This window comes from Mytilus californianus, unplaced genomic scaffold (assembly GCF_021869535.1).
Source record: "Mytilus californianus isolate M0D057914Y unplaced genomic scaffold, xbMytCali1.0.p SCAF_6, whole genome shotgun sequence".
NCBI classification, from domain to species: domain Eukaryota; kingdom Metazoa; phylum Mollusca; class Bivalvia; order Mytilida; family Mytilidae; genus Mytilus; species Mytilus californianus.
In genome coordinates this window covers 77,366,971-77,386,075 of record NW_026262712.1, presented here as the reverse complement: position 1 = coordinate 77,386,075, position 19,105 = coordinate 77,366,971, and the positions used below count along the sequence as shown (strand labels likewise).

At 31.0% G+C, this 19,105-nt stretch overlaps 1 protein-coding gene across 1 annotated transcript; it reads left to right on the top strand.

The window, feature by feature from the left end:
* The first annotated feature begins 1,335 nt into the window (after positions 1–1,335).
* LOC127706624 (uncharacterized) lies at positions 1,336–18,444 on the top strand. The gene is made up of 13 exons (XM_052211281.1): positions 1,336–1,414; positions 1,744–1,956; positions 3,937–3,979; positions 5,918–6,081; positions 8,579–8,752; positions 9,309–9,518; positions 9,738–9,780; positions 10,297–10,457; positions 11,147–11,320; positions 13,497–13,752; positions 15,446–15,615; positions 16,225–16,401; positions 18,431–18,444. Exons 1-13 carry the CDS (start codon positions 1,336–1,338, stop codon positions 18,442–18,444), a joined length of 1,878 nt encoding a protein of 625 aa, XP_052067241.1.
* Positions 18,445–19,105: the final 661 nt, after the last annotated feature.

Here is a 19,105-nt window from a genome sequence, read left to right as displayed (position 1 = left end):
CAATGTGGATTTTAATATAAGTATTCAGTTCGATCCAGGATTAAAAATATTCAAATATGAAATATTACAGAATGCAAGTTTGGCACAACCTATGTGTGATTGGAACACAGGTTTTCAAATAAATGGTGAGCAAACAGTAAAGTCATTTAATTTATGGCAATTTCTTTGTTTTCTAGTGTATATGAAAAGTATTTTCTTATAATACATGCTTAAGTGCCAATATGCCAATAACTTTCAAATAGGATGGTTAGGTCGGTGGGTTTTTTTTTGCCATGTTTTGAAATTCTTCTAAATTGCATGATTCTTACAAAGACTGGCACTTAAAACTGATAATTCACAGGATTGTGTTAGTTGATTTATCAAGTAACTTATGAAAACTTCAATTAATTTTTCATTGGTTTAGTTAACATTTTGAAATTTTAATCATGATACTGTGCCTAAAGAAATCATTGTGTTCATAAAAACATAAGTGGCAAATGAAGTTTACTTCATATTTATAAAACTATATTTCGTTAAAGATTGTGAAATTGAGTTTTAGATTAATATCATGATCTCAAGTAAATGCCTTATCGATGGTTATCATATTGGCAATCATACCCTTTATCCTTTTATCCCTTTATCCTTTTTTTATACTATTGCGATGAAATTGTAAAAGTGTAGAGTATTTCGTTACTTGAGTAAAACTCAATTAAAAGTCATATGAACCTAGCTGTTTCGTCTGAGTTATATTGATTTTATTACTGAAAAATTGTCTTAATAGTTATTGTTGACATATTGATTTAATTGACAGGTTGCATGAACGTTAGTTTACACAAAATTATTGCACGTTATTAATCTGCATGTACTAATTATCATATATTTTTCAGAATTTTCTTTAAACAAATGGTTACAGGATTCTAAAATACCAACAACCGATGTGCTTACTAAACCAATGGCATCACAACTAATTGGAACACTTGGTATTGGCAATTTAATAGATAGCTCATCTTGTGAAAGGTCACACAGTAAATATAGTCCGTCTGTTAAAGGATGGAAATCAGGTAGATAGTTTTATTTTGTTATGTATATATGGAACTTAGTATTTAATCACACTGATTACTTTGGAGCCTAGTTTTCAATTCTACCTCCACAGATAAAACTAAGGAAATGTGGTATGATTTCCAATGAGACAACTATGCACCAAAGTTCAAATAAAGTGGATGTACGGCCTTCAACAATGCAAAAGATCCATTTTGTATAGTCGGGTATAAAAGGCCCCAACATAAAAAAATGAAACAATTAAATTAGGAAAACTAACGATCTACTTTGTAACAACAGAGTCTACGAAATTTAAATATGACAGACATGACATCAAATACAACCACTGTTCTACAGGCTCCTGACTTTGGACAGGCAACATTAACAATTTGTCATGGTTAAAAATATCTGAATGCGCCAACCGTTCCCCTAACCTGGGACAGTGGTGTAACAGTACAACATAAGAACAAACAATAAAAATCAGTTCATTGATGAAAAATAAAAATAGAAAAGATTTGCTTTATTATATATAGAATTCAGCTCATCAAATATCTATATCATTTGCAACTCCTTAATGGCAGTACTTTTCAAAAGTGTAAATAAACACTAACAATGTTGACCCGTTTGGCACCAAATATTTCGGACAACAGAGCACAGGTATAGATTAAAAGGCCATTGAAACATGTTGGGTTGATTTTTTATGTCTTGATAAATTCTCATTTTCAGAATGTCCACTTAGTGTATTACCGACAAATCTGGAAATACCAGCTACATGTGTCATTCTGTCACACTGTACAGCGATAGACTGCTGTGTTGATGTAGACCTCTTACACAGATCTCTCCATGTAGTGTTTGACCTAAATGTTTGTAACAATACATTTACAGTTGGAATTGACAAATTACAGCTTGAACCAATCAACCTCACAAATATTGAATATGGTTTGTATGACTTTTTATGATTTGTTTTTGATGTTTTATATTGCAATGCTCTATTATAAATATAATGTTGCATACAATGTCCCTGAATAGCCCTGATTATTAATATTGTAAATTCAAAACATTCTAAGTTCACATCCAATTGGCAAATTGTTTACTAGATTTTACTCGACATTGTGAACCGTTAGAGAATGTATACATATATATATATATATATATATAATATTTTTTGAATTCAAACAAGCCATGATAGCATCGACAAATTTCATGTTTAGAGGGTCTTGAACATGAACATGTTACATTACCGTGTGTTTCTTTGTCCTATATATTCTCTCATTTATTTGTATTGTGGTCCTGTCATGTGATGTTGTCGTTTTGGTGTTGTGTTTGACGTTGCCATAAAAGCGGGAGGTTTGGCATGCCACAAAACCAGGTTCAACCCACCATTTTTTTCTTAAAATGTCCTGTACCAAGTCAGGAAAATGGCCATTGTTATATTATAGTTCGTTTCTGTGTGTGTTACATTTTAATGTTGTGTTTTTGTTGTGTCGTTGTTCTCCTCCTATATTTGATGCGTTTCCCTTTTAGTTTGTAACCCAGATTTTTTTTTTATCTCTATCGATTTATGAGTTTCGAACAGCGGTATACTACTTTTGCCTTTATTTATATTCTAACAATATTGCAAGGGCATTAGCTGCAAAACCCGAGACCGCCGAATTGGTTCAAACTCTCAAATTTAATGAACTTTATACTTAAACGTGATTGAGAACATTGAAATCAATACACACTGTATTGAATCGTTATAAAATATCAATATTTCGTATGTATTGCTGACTAGATGCTATCTAATTAACCATGGACATAACCCATCCAAACTATCGATGGGCATATGTGACCCGAATATAATCATAAATATTAACAGATGGATAAACATTAATATACGTGTAACACCAAAATTTTGATTTAATTGAAATGTTTGATCTCATTGCAAAAATGTAAATCATTTACATATAATCTGTTTATTAAAATGTCCTGTACCAAGTCAGGAAAATGGCCATTGTTATATCATAGTTCGTTTCTGTGTGTTTTTGTTGTGTCGTTGTTCTCCTCTTATATTTGATGCGTTTCCCTCAGTTTTAGTTTGTAACCCAGATTTGTTTTTATCTTTTTCGATTTATGAGTTTCGAACAGCGGTATACTACTTTTGCCTTTATTTATATTCTAACAATATTGCAAGGGCATTAGCTGCAAAACCCGAGACCGCCGAATTGGTTCAAACTCTCAAATTTAATGAACTTTATACTTAAACGTGATTGAGAACATTGAAATCAATACATACTGTATTGAATCGTTATTAAATATCAATATTTCGTATGTATTGCTAACTAGACGCTATCTAATTAACCATGGACATGACCCATCCAAACTATCGATGGGCATATGTGACCCGAATATAATCATAAATATCAACAGATGGATAAACATTAATACACGTGTAACACTAAAATTGTGATTTAATTGAAATGTTTGATCTCATTGCAAAAATGTAAATCATTTACATATAATCTATTTAAGATTGATTTTTTGTTAGTCGATTCAATCACTGAATCAGCTAATTTGATCTTCCTGCTGCTTCCTTCCGTAGTATCACTTTTACGCTAGACAATCGTTTTAAGCACTGTCATGCTCAGTCCATGCTGAGGGTCAAATAAAGGTTGCATGAATATGGACTAAAATAAGGTCAAATGTGTTGATTGCAAGAACAAAATTTGCAGATTGTAGGTAAAGTCGTTTTAACCAAAATAACGAATTTTATAATTTTCTATCTCATTAAATTGTCTTAATAAATGCTTTCTTTCTACCTTACATCTCATTTTGAAAGTATAAACAGGCAGTTAGGATCCTATTAAATTTAAAGGAGTTGTTTAGACTTGGTAATTATTGCAGGTATTGAATGAATTAGAATTTCCAATGTATTTTCAGGAAAGACACACCACTTCAACCTGAAAGGAGTTGCACGTATTAGGTTAGTATACTACTTGAATTGCTGATAAATTTTTTTTCTCAGTTCATTTCACGATCAGCACATCCTTGCATGCTTTATGTCAAAATCATTATATTTTGACAGTTTGAAAATATTGTCAATGCAGAGAATGTTTTTTTTTTAATTCTGGGATATACACTTGTTTAAATGATGTTCCTGTTTTCTTATAGTGAATGTTTATTAATCAAGATCCGTTCCTTACAGAAGCAATGAACAGACTCACACTTTAAAACAAAATGTTAATGGTCAAAAGGAACATACAACTATATAATAAATGAATGCTTGAGGTTTACACTTTTAAAAGAATGACGTTACTTCTATAGAACGTTGCGTAATTTGTATATAATCCAGGTTATAAGTTTGCTTATGAATCAAATTTTCCAAAAAATGTTATAATATAAATTTTAAAAGTATACAATATAAATATGATAAACCTTCAATATATAAATGAGGCTATGGTAAAGGTTGGAAGACGAATTGAAAAAATTGGTGGGATATCAATGCTATAGACGGAAAAAAAACTATTGTTTAAACCTTAAAATAGCCAATAAATAAAAAATCATTTCTTAAAATTCATACATAAATTAACAAAATTGACAAACCAGAATACAGCGCTGTCTAACACCTTGTTATCTACATAAATAATCATAAAACTACGTTAGAGTTGACCACTGATACAACCAAACTCTTGGATATGTGTTCCCTTAACAAAGCTGAAACACAGGACCTGATGTTTAGCTTCATGGGGTGAGTTTCGATTCTTTTATTTAGAAGCCAGAAACTGTTGGGTTTTTTTCTACCGCCTTCTTACTTTGCTTAATTAAGCTACTTTTTCTGAATTTGTCACCGCAGTGTAAATACTTATTCATGAATCAAAGAATCTGAAATGTTGTCTGCTTACCCTTCCGGAGCACCTGAGATCACTCCTGGTTTTTTGTGCGGTTTCGTGGTGCTCTTTTTCTGGTTTTCTATGTTGTGTTTTGTGTACTATTGTTTTGGTCGTTTTTCATTTTTGCCATAGATTCTCAGTTTGTTTTCGACTTATGAGAATAAAATGGTTACTGTATTTTTTATGATTTAGATAATATCTCTTCAAAATGCAAGTTTTTAAGTTAGTTATATTGTTTTTTTTTTTTTTTATTTACGAAGGATTCCCCCTTCATAGTCTGTAGAAATTTGTTCAATTTTGAATGAAAAGTTTTGAATGATTAGCTTGTATCTTTTTACCTTTTTAATTGAATGTGTATATGTAGACACTTTTGGTAAATATTCAAGAAAATCAATACTCTATATACCCGCATTGTGATTCAAGAAGCTTCAAACTTCTTTCATGTACTGTTTGGTTTCAAATTGCTTCCAACAGACAAGGATTTTTTTTTTGTAATAACTTTTCTCTTACAATTTTAACTCAACATTTTCACAGAGTACTGGTAAGTATACTATTGGTTTTATGGCAAAATTAGTATTTCTATTAGCTTTGCCGTGTATTTTGGAAGAGTTTTATTAAAATTATAAGTGTAACTTTTACACAAATCACATAACGTTTGAAGAGACAAGTGACAAAATAGACAAATTTTTATCATATTTAACTTTCTGGAATATATGGTTTGGTGAGAATGCACTATTCAATTGAACTTTTATAGTGTCATTTCCATAAGTTTCGATGTAAAATGCACGAAAAGGAAAAAGTTGAAAATAAATACAAAATTTATTATACTCCTGTAATCAGATAATTGTAAAAAGTGTATGTAGTATTCAGGCATCATTCTTTCAGCCTGGCTGTCTGTTGTAATTGTGTCCAATTCAGAATGGTAGGATACCTCTTGCGTTTTGTTCTGTTATATGATATAGAATGTATAACTTATAAAATGAATATTTATGTATGTTACTAATACACTCTTTATTAAACTTTTTTATCAGATATTCCATTGATGATTTAGCAGAAGAAAGGAAGTTTCTTGTTAACATGAATATAAGTTTGTGTTTTGAATCAGATGCACCATGTTTGTATGACTTTGTATTGTTTCAAGATAGTTTGTTACCCAAAATTATGTGTGATTGGGAGTCAGGATTTTCTATTCCAGGTATGTTTTATTATATATTTGATTAATGACTGGTTGAAATGATGATAAATTAGAATAGGCAAAATGTGATTACTGAAGATTAATTGTTCATTGATAACAATTGATATAGTCATAACAAAATTATTTGAAATGCATAGAACTAGAAATATATTGTATTGTTGTTTTTTCATCTTCTTTAAAATGATGTGATTAGTGGTTGCTTTATTCACATAATCGATAGTAAGTTATTGATTGTCAATTGCTTAAATATAAACTGAAACTTGAAGTTGCTCTTTTAATGGACTTTTCATATCACATGACTCAAATGATAAATTGAGCTAGTCTCGTTACTTGGTGTGTGTCTTTGTCGTCTATTGTCGTCCTCCGTTTTCTTTGTCATCGTCGTCGTCCGTTGACGTTTATAAAAAATCCTCTCCTCTGAAACTACAAGATATACCTACCATTCAGTTAAACTTAAACTGTCTGACAACTCTCTATATGAGTTATTGTCATAAAATGATGATTTTAAATCATTTTATGCTGATTTATTTGTGTAAGCTTAAGTAGATGGAGAAAAGCTATTAAGATTTAAATTAATTAGTTGGACACAGCATACCTGGCATCTTTAGTCTACGCCTTTAGGAGTTATTGCCCTTAAAGTATGATATTTTATTATTTTTTGCATTTTTCCTGAACACTTTTTAAAATATTGCATTGCATTGTCTTAATTTGTAAATGCTTATAAGTTTTATTGCTCTTGAATAAAGATAATACCCTTATGGTTTTCATAGAAGAAAGAGACAAACTTTCAATTGTAAAAATGATCAGCAATTTGCGATCAACAAAGAGGTCAACAAAGCCGAAATTCTCATTCAACTTCTTACGGGTGTTATTGCCTTTGAATAAAGTTCTTACCTATTTCGTAATAGTTGATTTAAAAGAGATTTAGTTACTAATTAGATTCAAGTCTACAATGTTGGATAATAAGGAATGTTCAAAAATAGGAAACCATTTTAAGTGAATGTCATAGCGCTAGCACAAAGAGGGAAACGTAGTTCAATACTAATTATGCATTTTACAATTTCATTGCTGTCAAAGTACATACTATCCGTATAATCATATTTATTGTGCGTACCTGCGACCCTTACGGCAAAACCGGGTCAAGTAAACGCCCCACTCCGTCAATCATTCCGTCTTTCCGTAAACATGTCTTTACGTTAATCCGTCTTGCTGTTCGTCCGAAAGACCTTGATTAGAAACTTTTGTTTAAAGAAAAAACAAGAAGATAAAATTAGCTAGATTATTCAATTTTACATACAAGTATATATATATATATATATATATAACAAATTTTGTTGATTGGTTCCTATGAATATATATCCTCCTGAACTAGAGTTTTAAAAATTTACAGATATAGATTCCACTGCATCAATTTTATACATATACATGTACCTCGAATAATAGCTGTCATGTCAGTACCAGAATCTATGACACACGAGACGATTTCAATTTTGGAATTTAACATTTTCCTCACCTTAGCAGTAATAAATCAAATTCACCCGCGTATGTTTTATACATTTCTCAATTCATCCGATATTGGAGAGCTAGTCAGACTTTGTAAAACGTCATCGGTGTACGGGCAAACAAATAATGAGCCAGGATTTTTTAAAAGAATATCTAGTCCTTTTTCTCAAAAATTACCAAAGTTGCTTAACGCCTAGGGGCCAATATTTCATGCATGTTCTGGACGAGATCAATTTAACAGTAAGTTCTTTAATGTGTACCGTCTTGGAGGAAGGTCGGGGAAATTTGGACTGTCACTGGAAAATGAAAAGGTATAAAAATATGGCCTTGCAACAGGCCACCTACGGACCCATAAAAGAATTGTCGGCATTCCTATTAGAAACAACTGCGCACCTCTCCTGGCCGACATTTGCTTACATACATATGAGTCGGAGTTCTTTCAGACACTTGTAAAAAACAAGAAGACCAAAGAACCTAGATTATTTAATTTCACATACAGATTAATTTTCAAGGTGTTCTTTCTATTACCAATCCAAAATTTTCTGATTGGGTCCCATTAACAAACCCTCTTAAACTAAAGGGAAAAGGTCCACAGATACAGCTTCCTCGGCTTCAGTTCTAGACATGTACTTCAAACTTGACTACAGCAGTCATTTCTGTACCAGAATCTATGGCTAATGAGACGATTTTAATTTTGCAGCAATACACCAACTTCATTCGCGTATGGAGTATACATTTCTCAATTAATACGACATTCTAGAGCTTGCAGCTGCAACTCAGACTTTGTAGAACGGTGTCTGAGGAACGTTTGTCTCTTCTCTTTTCTCCTGTTGGTCGTATGACTCTTAACCTGGCTCGGTATATATTTGTCCAGCTATCGTGTTTTTGACTTTTGGTGCAGGTGGACCAAGACGTGCGATCCGGACGCAAGATAACTTTACCCTTGTATCTATTTTTTTACTTTATTTGTATTTTTCCGTTTATGTATTTTCAGGGTTTTCACTGGATAGTTTTGTTCAAAATTATGGTTACAACATTTCTGATACATTGCCACAGTTTCTTGTCAATACAGTATTCCAAAAACTTGGCATTTCCTCCTATCTGATTGATTATCCTTGTAGTCTCAGAGATGGGATGTATTTTCCAAGCAAAAATGGTTGGAAGAATGGTAAGCCATACTTTTTGAATGATTATGTTCAGAACACTTGAAAAATTTTTTTTGTAGTTAGTGTTTTGGTTTTTTTTCTTCCAGAAATCAGTGGTAGTCAAAACTGAAAAAAGTTTGATATAATGAAGTATCTCGCGTTAACTCATTAGGGTACTGTGAACTATTGTCATCACATTTATATCTGTCTTTCGTCCATTTGTAGACAACTTAGATTTTACAACATATCCCCTGAAAGCACATTGCCAGTTTGAAGAAAAACTTGACAGGAATTATATATGTAAGGTGCTTTTAGAAATAATGCGTAATTTTGTTTCCGATCACATGAACAAAATTGATGCCAGAGGCAATTTTTAATTATGATTTGCCAATTAAAAAAAAATAAATTATTTTTTTAACAATTTTTGTAGTTGAAAAATGATCTTTACTTAGTCTATTAAGCCAGAGAGAAAGACTTGAGTGACAATTCAAAAAGTTGTAAGCTTTATCAAATGTATAACAGTAAAGTATGCATTTCCCAGGACTGTGAATTATATTGTTTCTTTTCTGTATTGCACAGACTGTCAGTATGATCTGAAATTGCTAAAACTACCGGAAAGCACTGCCTGCAACCTGGGTCAATCTTGTACATCGATTTATTGTTGTATCCAAGAAAATAATCTGAGAAGATCGTTCAATGTTTGGTTAGACGTAAATACATGTACCTATAAACTAAGGTTTGGAATAGAGAAGTTAAGTCACCAGATAGACTTATTTGGATATAAATGGGGTAAGTATACTCATACATTTTATCAATTTTTTTCTTAAATAAATAAAGCATCAAACTTTATTTGTCAAAAGTCCTGTAAAGAATACATCGCTCTAAATAAAGTTTAAGTGATTTGATTTTGATTTGCAACAATTGTTTGGAGTAAACATATGCGAATGTTGACTGCAGATTCGAAGTTGTATATAAAAAATTTATATTAAAACTCTAAATTCATTTCAGGAACAATTGAAAGGAAATACCTGATGAATGTAGTTAGAGTTGAGTATGTATTATTTTGTCAGTTTTTATTCAGTTAGAAAATAGTTGATGTATACCATTGTATCAATAATTTAAGAAATTTGCCAAGATATCGATAAAAGGAAAGTAAGCTCAGATGGAATAAGTTTTTGGCTGAAGAGTTATTTCAAACCATACTGTCGTCATACAATATTGATAGATACTTGAGGGTATCAACGGAATCGTGAGCAGACTAGTAACAAGGATAGTTAACTGCTTTATATTCATTGCTATTATATCAGCATACATAAAACAGTGACTAAGATCACTCAGTTTGACAGATACTTATACAGAGTTGATACAATTGTTTTAAGCTTCAGAAGAAAATATTTTCGTTTTGAATTTTAATAGCAAATTTCTACATACACCTTAAAGATATGAATGATTACCAGAATAGCCTTGAAAATTTTGTAACAAGGTTGCATTTGTCAACTCATATCAAGATAACTATTTTAATTGTTAAACTTGAATAAAGGTCTTAATTATTGTAAACACTTTGCAGGTTTATTTTGAAAGATTTGAAAGAAGAAAGAAAATTTGAAATTGACATGAATATCAGTATTTGTTTTGAAGAGGACAGCTGTATATCAAGTTTTATTGTTTTTCAAAAAACAACCCTTCCAAAAGTTTTCTGTGAATGGGGAACTGGTTTCTTGATTCCAGGTAAAAAAAACTGTAATTTTATATAACTTAGAAAAGACAAGTCTTTTTAGTTTTATTACATAACATAGTTTTGATAACGTAGTATCAATTATATGGTGAAAGAAAAATGTAAAATCACAAAAATACTGAACTCCGAGGAAAATTTAATCGGAAAGTCCCTAATCACATGGCAAAATCAAATGACAAAACACATCAAACGAATGGACAACAACTGTCATATTCCTGACTTGGTACAGGCATTTTCAAATGTAGAAAATGGTGGATTGAACCTGGTTTTATAGCGCTAAACCTCTCACTTGTACGACAGTCTTATCAAATTCCGTTATATTTACAACGATGCGTGAACAAAACAGACATTATAAATAAAATAGTCAAAATATGGGTACAGCAGTCATCACTGTGTTACAATATCAAAACAAACAATTATTTACAAAAAAGAACAAAAGCATCTATCAAATTAAAAACCACATTCATTGCTTTGCGTGTCTGACGTCAGAAAATGTAAACGTCACATAAGAAGAAATTTTGTCATTCAGTGTTTATTCAAAACAATTTTAAAATTTCACATGTAGAATGTTGGTATAAAGAAATTTCCGTTTTTGTAGATAACCATACCATTAAGCAAATGTCGTTTGAAAATGGAATGGAATTTAATTTCATTGTTATCTGTTACTTTTCCCTTTTTGTAGGATTTTCATTGAGTAGATATCTAGAGAATTCGGGATATGCAGTCACGGATTCATTACCAAAGGACATAACTGAAAAATTACTTTATTATCTTGGACTGGACACATTCTTGTTAAAACCCGATTGTATGAATGTTATTTCACCATATTCAGTAACATATTTGACAGAAAAAACAGGTATTTTAAAGTGTGAAATCAATTATTGTTTTGTTGAAAGAAAAATAAATAGGCACATCTTTATTCGAAAGTAAGGATATGATATCCCTGTGAGAAGACATGTATTCAAACTTTTGAAAAAAGACTATTTTTGTTATCTGGAGACTTGGTTTTGGGTATTTGGAATTATTTGGTATCAATATAATATATCACATATACTACAACGTTTTTTCCAAAACAAATCAAGAAGTCATTTTATTGCATTCATATTGTGTACTTCCTATTGCATATGATACTTATCGGTTATTATACATAATGTTAAAATGACACTTTTTGAATTGTTAATTTGGTGGGTTACCTTCTACTTCAACACATGATTCATTAGACACAAATTTTTGTTTATATCATACCCTATGGTATAAAAAATTGGCAAATGGAAAAACGAATAGACAATGTAATATATTAGATAACACATAGCCGAGAGGATGAGGAAGCAAATTGATACCCTCAAATAAATGTTTGTCAGCAGTAACCATCAGCTCTTTCCTCTTAAGGTATGTGGTATTTGTATAATTAATATACAATCAAATTGTCTGACTAATCTCTACATCTTAAATGATATATAAATAAGGAGACAACTTATTTTCACCATTACATGCTGAACAGCTAACAGAAAAGTACTTTCAGCTAGCCTGGCCAAAAGGGCCAGATGAGTTATCTTCCTCACTTGGACTCCGGCATCTGGCGTTCTGCTCCGGCGTCAGTAAACTTTTTCAAAAATTATCATTTCTTCATCAATGAGTTATCAAGGGGTTTTAAAAATGTGTCGTCTGATGATCGTGCACGCGAACCAACGTGACCGACATGGCTGACAATAGAACATAGGAGTAAAATTCCAGTAAAACACCGAAGATGTCAAACAACTTTTTTTAAGGGGTAACTGCCCTAAACGGGCGATTTATAAAATTTGGATATTATTTTTAATTTCAAAACAATAATAGCCGAATAGATAAAGGGAGAAACGTTTAATAGCACAAATGATAAGCAGAACAACAAAATAAGTCAACATGGATGAAATTGCCAGTCCATTCCTTAAATGATTTATTGTCCTTAAATGAAGATTTTACCATTTTTTTTTTTGCATTTTTGCCTTCCATCTTGTCAACTATAATAGATAGATAGGAAATGTCCAAAATGATCAACAAGGCAAGTTTTTCAAATATACAAACCTGTCAAAATCGTAGGTCGACTCCTTGTAGAAGTCATTGCCCTTATATGATGATTTTAACTATTATCTTGTAAAGACTATAATCGATAGATAAACTACCAGCAAGACGATATTTTTGTGATAGACTTCTTGTGAATTATTGCCTCTAAATGATAGTACAGCCCTTGGATGGTGTAAACTTCCCAAAAAAACGTGTATGGTGTAATGGTGTATGGCATATGCTGCAATGGTAGAAGGTGTATGGTGCTATGGTGTATGGTGTAAGGGGAATTGTGTAATGGTGTAACGTGCGATCGGGAATGTTGTGAATGAATGGTGTACGCCATTTAAAACTATGCAAAATATTGATAAGAACTGATTTTTTTGTTTTATACATTAATTTACAATATTGTGATCAAAAATCGTTTTTTTAAATAAATAAATAATTTTTTTTAGTTGCACGCTTTCTTTGAAATTAAATTGCATTATGGTGTAATGTGTAAGGTGTATGGTGCAAAGGTGTAACGTGTATGGTGTAACGGCACAGGGTGTATGGTGTAAGTGGGAAGTTTACACCATCCAAGGACTGTAAATACCATTTTTGCGATTTTGCTTATTATCTTGAAAATCATAATAGTTATAGAAACACTCAAAACTTGAAAATTATCATCCGGACAAGATCTAGCAACTTGTCAATATGTCTAAAAATGTTCGTAGACTCGCTTCAATTGGTATTGATTCTTACAGACGATATATACCATTTTTTTGCTTTTTTGATCGGAGCTATAGTAGATAAAATAAACAGTAAACAAGATCAACAAGAAAGTGATCTAATTCATGAATTATATTCTAGTTTTAACGTTGAAGAGGCTTTTATGTCAGGGTGAGCAACACATCCTCTTTAGAACCTCTAGTTATATAATTATGTGTTAACAATGTATGCTTTACACGCAAAATTGATATTACCGTGAAATTTGTGTTTCATTGTAGTTTGTCCTGAATGTGAACAGCAGGGAATTGTTTTTAACAATTCAGTTTCTTGTGATTTTGGAAAGACCTGTTCTGATATTAGATGTTGTGTTGGAGTCAGCTTATTACACAGGGCTTTATATATCAGCATAGATATAGATCCATGTGAATACATAATGCAGCTTCAAGTTGAATCTTTAGAAGTCACAAAGTCACTTTTGGATTATAAATGGGGAGTAGAAGATAGTATATCACTCCAAGGTGGATTAATATTTCAGTAAGTATGCAAATAAAATAAATTAAAGGACAATTTCTTGAATTTGCAGGACATACTTTCGAGAATATATACACATGCACAGCAAATTGTTTGAGAAGAATAAATTGACAACCCTTTAACTTGGTACGCTGATCCACAGATACTTCCGGGAGAATCACAGATTAAGTGTTCCATTTCCAACCTGTGACAAAACAATAAAGATCTCACGAACTGATAACAAAATCGTCAAATTTTTTATTGAATGTTTTAAAAATTGCGTCCATTCTTGATTAAAACCTTAACAAGTGTTTGCATCTAAAATTACGAAGTTGTATTGAGTGAACGTTGATAGTGTTTTTTATATAGATTACACCGTTAGTTTTCCTGTTTGAATTGTTTTAAACTCGTCATTTTGAGGCCCTTTATAGCTTGCTGTTCGATGTGAACCAAGGCTCCGTGTTGCAGACCTATAACTGTTTACTTTTTGCACATTGTGACTTGGATGGAGAGTTGTCTCATTGACACTCATACCACATCTTCTTATTTACATTAACTGTTTGAATTACTAGTTTAAATTTAAAACAAGCATGGCATCATCGCAGGGGAAAATAAAAAAATAAACTCCACAGAAATGGATGACATATGAATATGTCTTCTTAAGCAACTTTGACAAAGGGATCTGGTACAATTTCCACCTCAAAATTATCAAATATATTTATGCATTTTCAATGAGCTAATATATAAATGGGTTATACGTTTTATTTTCTGATAAAGTTCTGTAAATACTTTGCACCGTTCCATTTGTTAAATTAGTATCAATGATCTCATATTGATAACATCTTTATCTGCTGGGAATTTTATTGACACAAGTTGATATAATTCATCTTATTAAGGTGTCACAAGTTATATAATGGATATCTGAGAAACGTTCTGATTTTACTATGAATTATATGAAATGGTCAGGATCCCCTCATCACCCCCAACTTTTTAAAATATGTGAGTAAGGGTTTTAAACTACAGATGCTTGTCTGTACCAAAATGTGTATGTACAGACCCCGCCCCTGTGTTACAATAAAAAAATTAACAAAATCGACGCAAACTAACCAGACGATAACTCGTTCAAAACAAGTTCCAAAGGTGATCTTAATGTTGAACAGGCAGAATTTCCAGAATGAAAATCACTATGACAATTAAAATTGCATTGAGTCTTCATTTTCAGATCCAGATTAAGACAAAATATGCAAATTGGAAACTATGATTTCCAATCTATTGAAAATTGTAGCTTGTCAAATGACACCACCTGACTTAAATGCAGACAGCGATATTTAATGTGTTTCTGTTTTGAGTTAGGAAGATCTCAGATGACACATGAGACAATGTGGAAGATGCTGTCTGTAAAGTCTAACATTAAATGAAACTTGTTATAAGTTGAGTCCAAACAGTTAACATTGAATTAGGTAAAGACTGTAACTTCGGATTATGTAAAAGGCATGTGTGATATATACAGAATTTAAAAAAAAATTAACACTTGTCGAATACATTTAATATATGCATGATTGTTGAATGATTGACATAAGTTTGAAAAAAAAATGTAAAAACTTTTTAATTTCTGCCGACGATGAATGTGTTACATAAAATTGAATGTTTATCAAAACAAAGAGATTGTTTGTTATATGTACCTAGTCAATATGTTAAATGGTATTATCTTTTTTAGATTTGTGATAGATGATTTACCAAGCCAGAAGATGTTTATGGTTGATTTAAAGCTGTCAGTTTGCCTTGAAGCAAACAATCCTTCAGATTGTATTTTCAATGTTGATGTTTTCAAAAACTATAAAATAAGAAAGCAATCATGTAATTGGAACATGGGATTCAAAGTGAAAGGTTAAGATTTTATGAGATAAAAACAAAATGTAAGATTACAAACTTGGTAGTTCACAGATCATCTAACAATATATGATGTGTAGCAATTGCCAGTGTAACGTATACTTTTTTTCATTACTTTGTGTTAGTTATTCATTTATTATTTGCCAATTTTTTATTCCAAAACTATAATATTTTTTTCATATGAAGAAAAGAAGTGTGGTATACGCCAATGAGTAAATAACCCATGAACAAAAAAAAATAAACAAAAGACATCTAGAGATCAACATATAATCTTCGACAATAAATAGATTCCTTTACAATATGTCCAACTCTAAATCTTTCAGTCAATAAAAGATGTGAATAAATTTAACAGAAACAAAGAACTGCCGCCAGAACCCAATTTTCAATATTGCTTTTAAAATAGCAAAAAAATTTGTCACTGAATTTTGTAAATTATACACTTGAAATATGAGATGGAAATCATGATTCATTGTAGTCAACTCAGGGGTAGATAATTAGACTTTAATTTGTGAAATTAATTTTCTTGACTAAAATATAGAAAAGATTTATGGTTCTCCAATGATGTGATCTATTGTAGTTTATATTTTGTAGTTGTTCTTCTTGTAGATTTTTCATTAAAAGAATGGATGAATGGAAGGAAAATACAGCTTACAGATCATTTAACAATTTATGATTCTCAGAAACTACTTGAATACATGGGTATTCAGAAATATTTAAATCAAGATGAATGTAAAATAAACATTAGCAAGACTGAACATCCAAAGGGATGGAGTGTGAATGCCGGTGAGTTATCATCTTATTATAATTGTTTCAATTGTTCAGCTGTTGTTATAATATTGTTTAGCCCACCCAAGATATGGTCATATTTTTTGTTGGGAAAAAGTAAAAGACATTCTATAGATATTACAGTTACTCCTTCACATATTCCTGTTGTTCAACCAGATTGTAAAATTGACAAAACAATTGAGACATTTCAAATGACCATTTGGTATTGTTAGATTTGATGAATGAAAAGATGATTCAAACTTATGTCATACCCTATCTTTTTCTTTTTCAAATATTTGCAGAAAGATGTTGATTTTTTTTCTCTGAGAACTCTAGATGTTTTATGAGGGTATCCTATGCTTAAGAAATATATATTGTATTTACAGTCTTTTTGCATTGAAATGAAGTATTCCTCGAAGCATTAGTGGCTATACAATTTACTTAAAAACACACAGAATTTAGAAGAAAAAGAAGAGATTTTTATTAAATTCTCTCTCTCTCTCTCTCTCTCTCTCTCTCTCTCTGTGGATTTTTTTCTCCATATTTTTAAAGAGAGACCAAGCCAGAATTGGAATACACAAATGTTTTTTTTTCTTGCAGAGTACTCAATTTTGTCTTATATTGCTCTTATATTATATAAATAACACATAAATGAGAGGGTGATAGAGCTGATTGTTACCCCGAGAAAACATTGTCCACTGAGGCGGTAACAATCTGCTCTATCACCCTATCAGCTATGTCTTATTTAATTTATTATACTGAATGTTCTGTTAGTACTGTCTTTTAAATTTTTGAAATTCAAAGTAATAAACTATGACGTCTTATACATAACAATCATCCGTATTTGATTAAGCGCACACTTAATCAAGCGTCTCCGTGAAGGGTAATATAGTGTGTGCCATGGGATAGAGTAACCTGTCTCCCTCGTATTAACCAATCAAATCAGGCATTTTGACACGAAGTATAATAATATCTGTTATTGTTTTCACAGCTAAATACTATGAATGCTTGGATTTATTTCACAATGTTGAAACAACTTTTATCTTGTTGACTTTTTTCTAATGGGAGATAGCTCAAAAACCTTTTTCTTGCTGTGTAAATATTAATTATTCCATACCTTTACAGGATAACAAATGTTCAAACATATTAGAATAAGTGTGCGCATTCCTCATTTAGGTTTTCTGTTCAAAAGCTATATCAGCGTAGTACAGAGTGTGTATGCATTTGTAAAATATCAAAATAACAGTTACCTGTATAAATGAACTGTTTCGCTATTGACTTACACATGTAATTGATTTACCATCCAGTACTCCAGTTTCACCAGTTGGAATCATAAACATTTTACCTAAATTTTTTAAAGTACTTGGATTTTTAATCTTATATTTTTCACTATATCACTAGATTTTACTACATCCACAATTTTTGCTGTTTGTTTTATGAATCATGATATATATTCCATGAATAAACAGGTGGAATGTAATAAAGTAAATAGTTCCAGATTTTTTTAGATATTATTTCAAAGATTACATTCAAAATTATTATCCTCACTTTATTATTTTTTGGAACATTTAACTTATATTTTTCAATTTATCAGTATATTTGACTTTATCCACCCATGGTATTCACTTTTTATTCCATTTTCCATGACACATATCCCATTTGAACAGGTGCAACTTATTAATTTTAGATCTATAGTTTTGTAATGATTTTTTTTTCATTTAAGTCTTTTTTCATCAGTGTCCTTTAAACTATACTATTATGTTTTCTTTTCAATAGAATGTAAGGAACCGTATAATCTACAGCCTATTGTTAATGCTTTGTCATGCAACATCACAGATGCATGTACAGAAATCATGTGTTGTATATTTGTGGACAAGCTGAAGATGTCACTAGACTTTTTCCTGAAAATGGACTCTTGTAATAATAAGTTTACTATTGGAGTTGGAAAACTTAGAAAAACAGAATCCCTTCTGTCTTTTGATTTTGGTGCTGAAGAAGTATTCTCTCTTTATGGATTATTGAAACTTACGTTAGTAATAAATTGTAGAATTAGAATATTAGAATATCCCCTCTCTATCCTACAAAGTTTACTCGCTTACATGTACTGATAAATTGGTGTGAGCAGTTACATAATGAATAAAAAAGCTTTGTTCTATATCATTTAAACTTATTCGTTGCGTTTCAAAATAAAAATAAAAGGATTAAAGTTTATTTCTTGAGAAAATCAATAGAATTTAATAGATACTAATTACTTCACTGTACTTTGTTCTTTAAAGGAAATTTCTGCTTTTCTCTTGTCATGTTTTTATGTTAATACAGTGGGACATCCGGTGGCAAATGAATTATTGTCCTATTAAACACAGAAAAATAGAACTCTCCAATGTAACGCCTGAACAAGAACATGCTAAATAAATAAAACGATTACACTATAATGTTAACATTTCCCTCTTAATAAAGCAAACAATGGAACAGCTAGCTATATGAGTTTCGTGTGAAACTGGTATTTTATGTGTATGATTAGATTTCACAATTAATTTTACTACTGACTGCATACGTTACTGAATCATGCAATTTTTCCGTATACTGTTAAAAGTCCCTAATACATCTCCAGATGAAGAACACAACTACAAATAGAAATAGAAAAACCTCAATGTAATGATATTTTAATAATTGACTGAGCATAACCAATTGTGCTTTTTTGCAGAGCATAAGATAGAACAAT

What these genes read in the sequence shown, in the direction of transcription:
- LOC127706624 (XM_052211281.1), top strand. Translation starts at nt 1,336, where the DNA reads ATGACAGACATGACATCAAATACAACCACTGTTCTACAGGCTCCTGAC. An exon ending in CAAAAATGGTTGGAAGAATG is followed by an intron (nt 8,753 to 9,308) that starts GTAAGCCATACT and finishes TGTATTGCACAG; the next exon opens with ACTGTCAGTATGATCTGAAA. An exon ending in CAAGGTGGATTAATATTTCA is followed by an intron (nt 13,753 to 15,445) that starts GTAAGTATGCAA and finishes TATCTTTTTTAG; the next exon opens with ATTTGTGATAGATGATTTAC.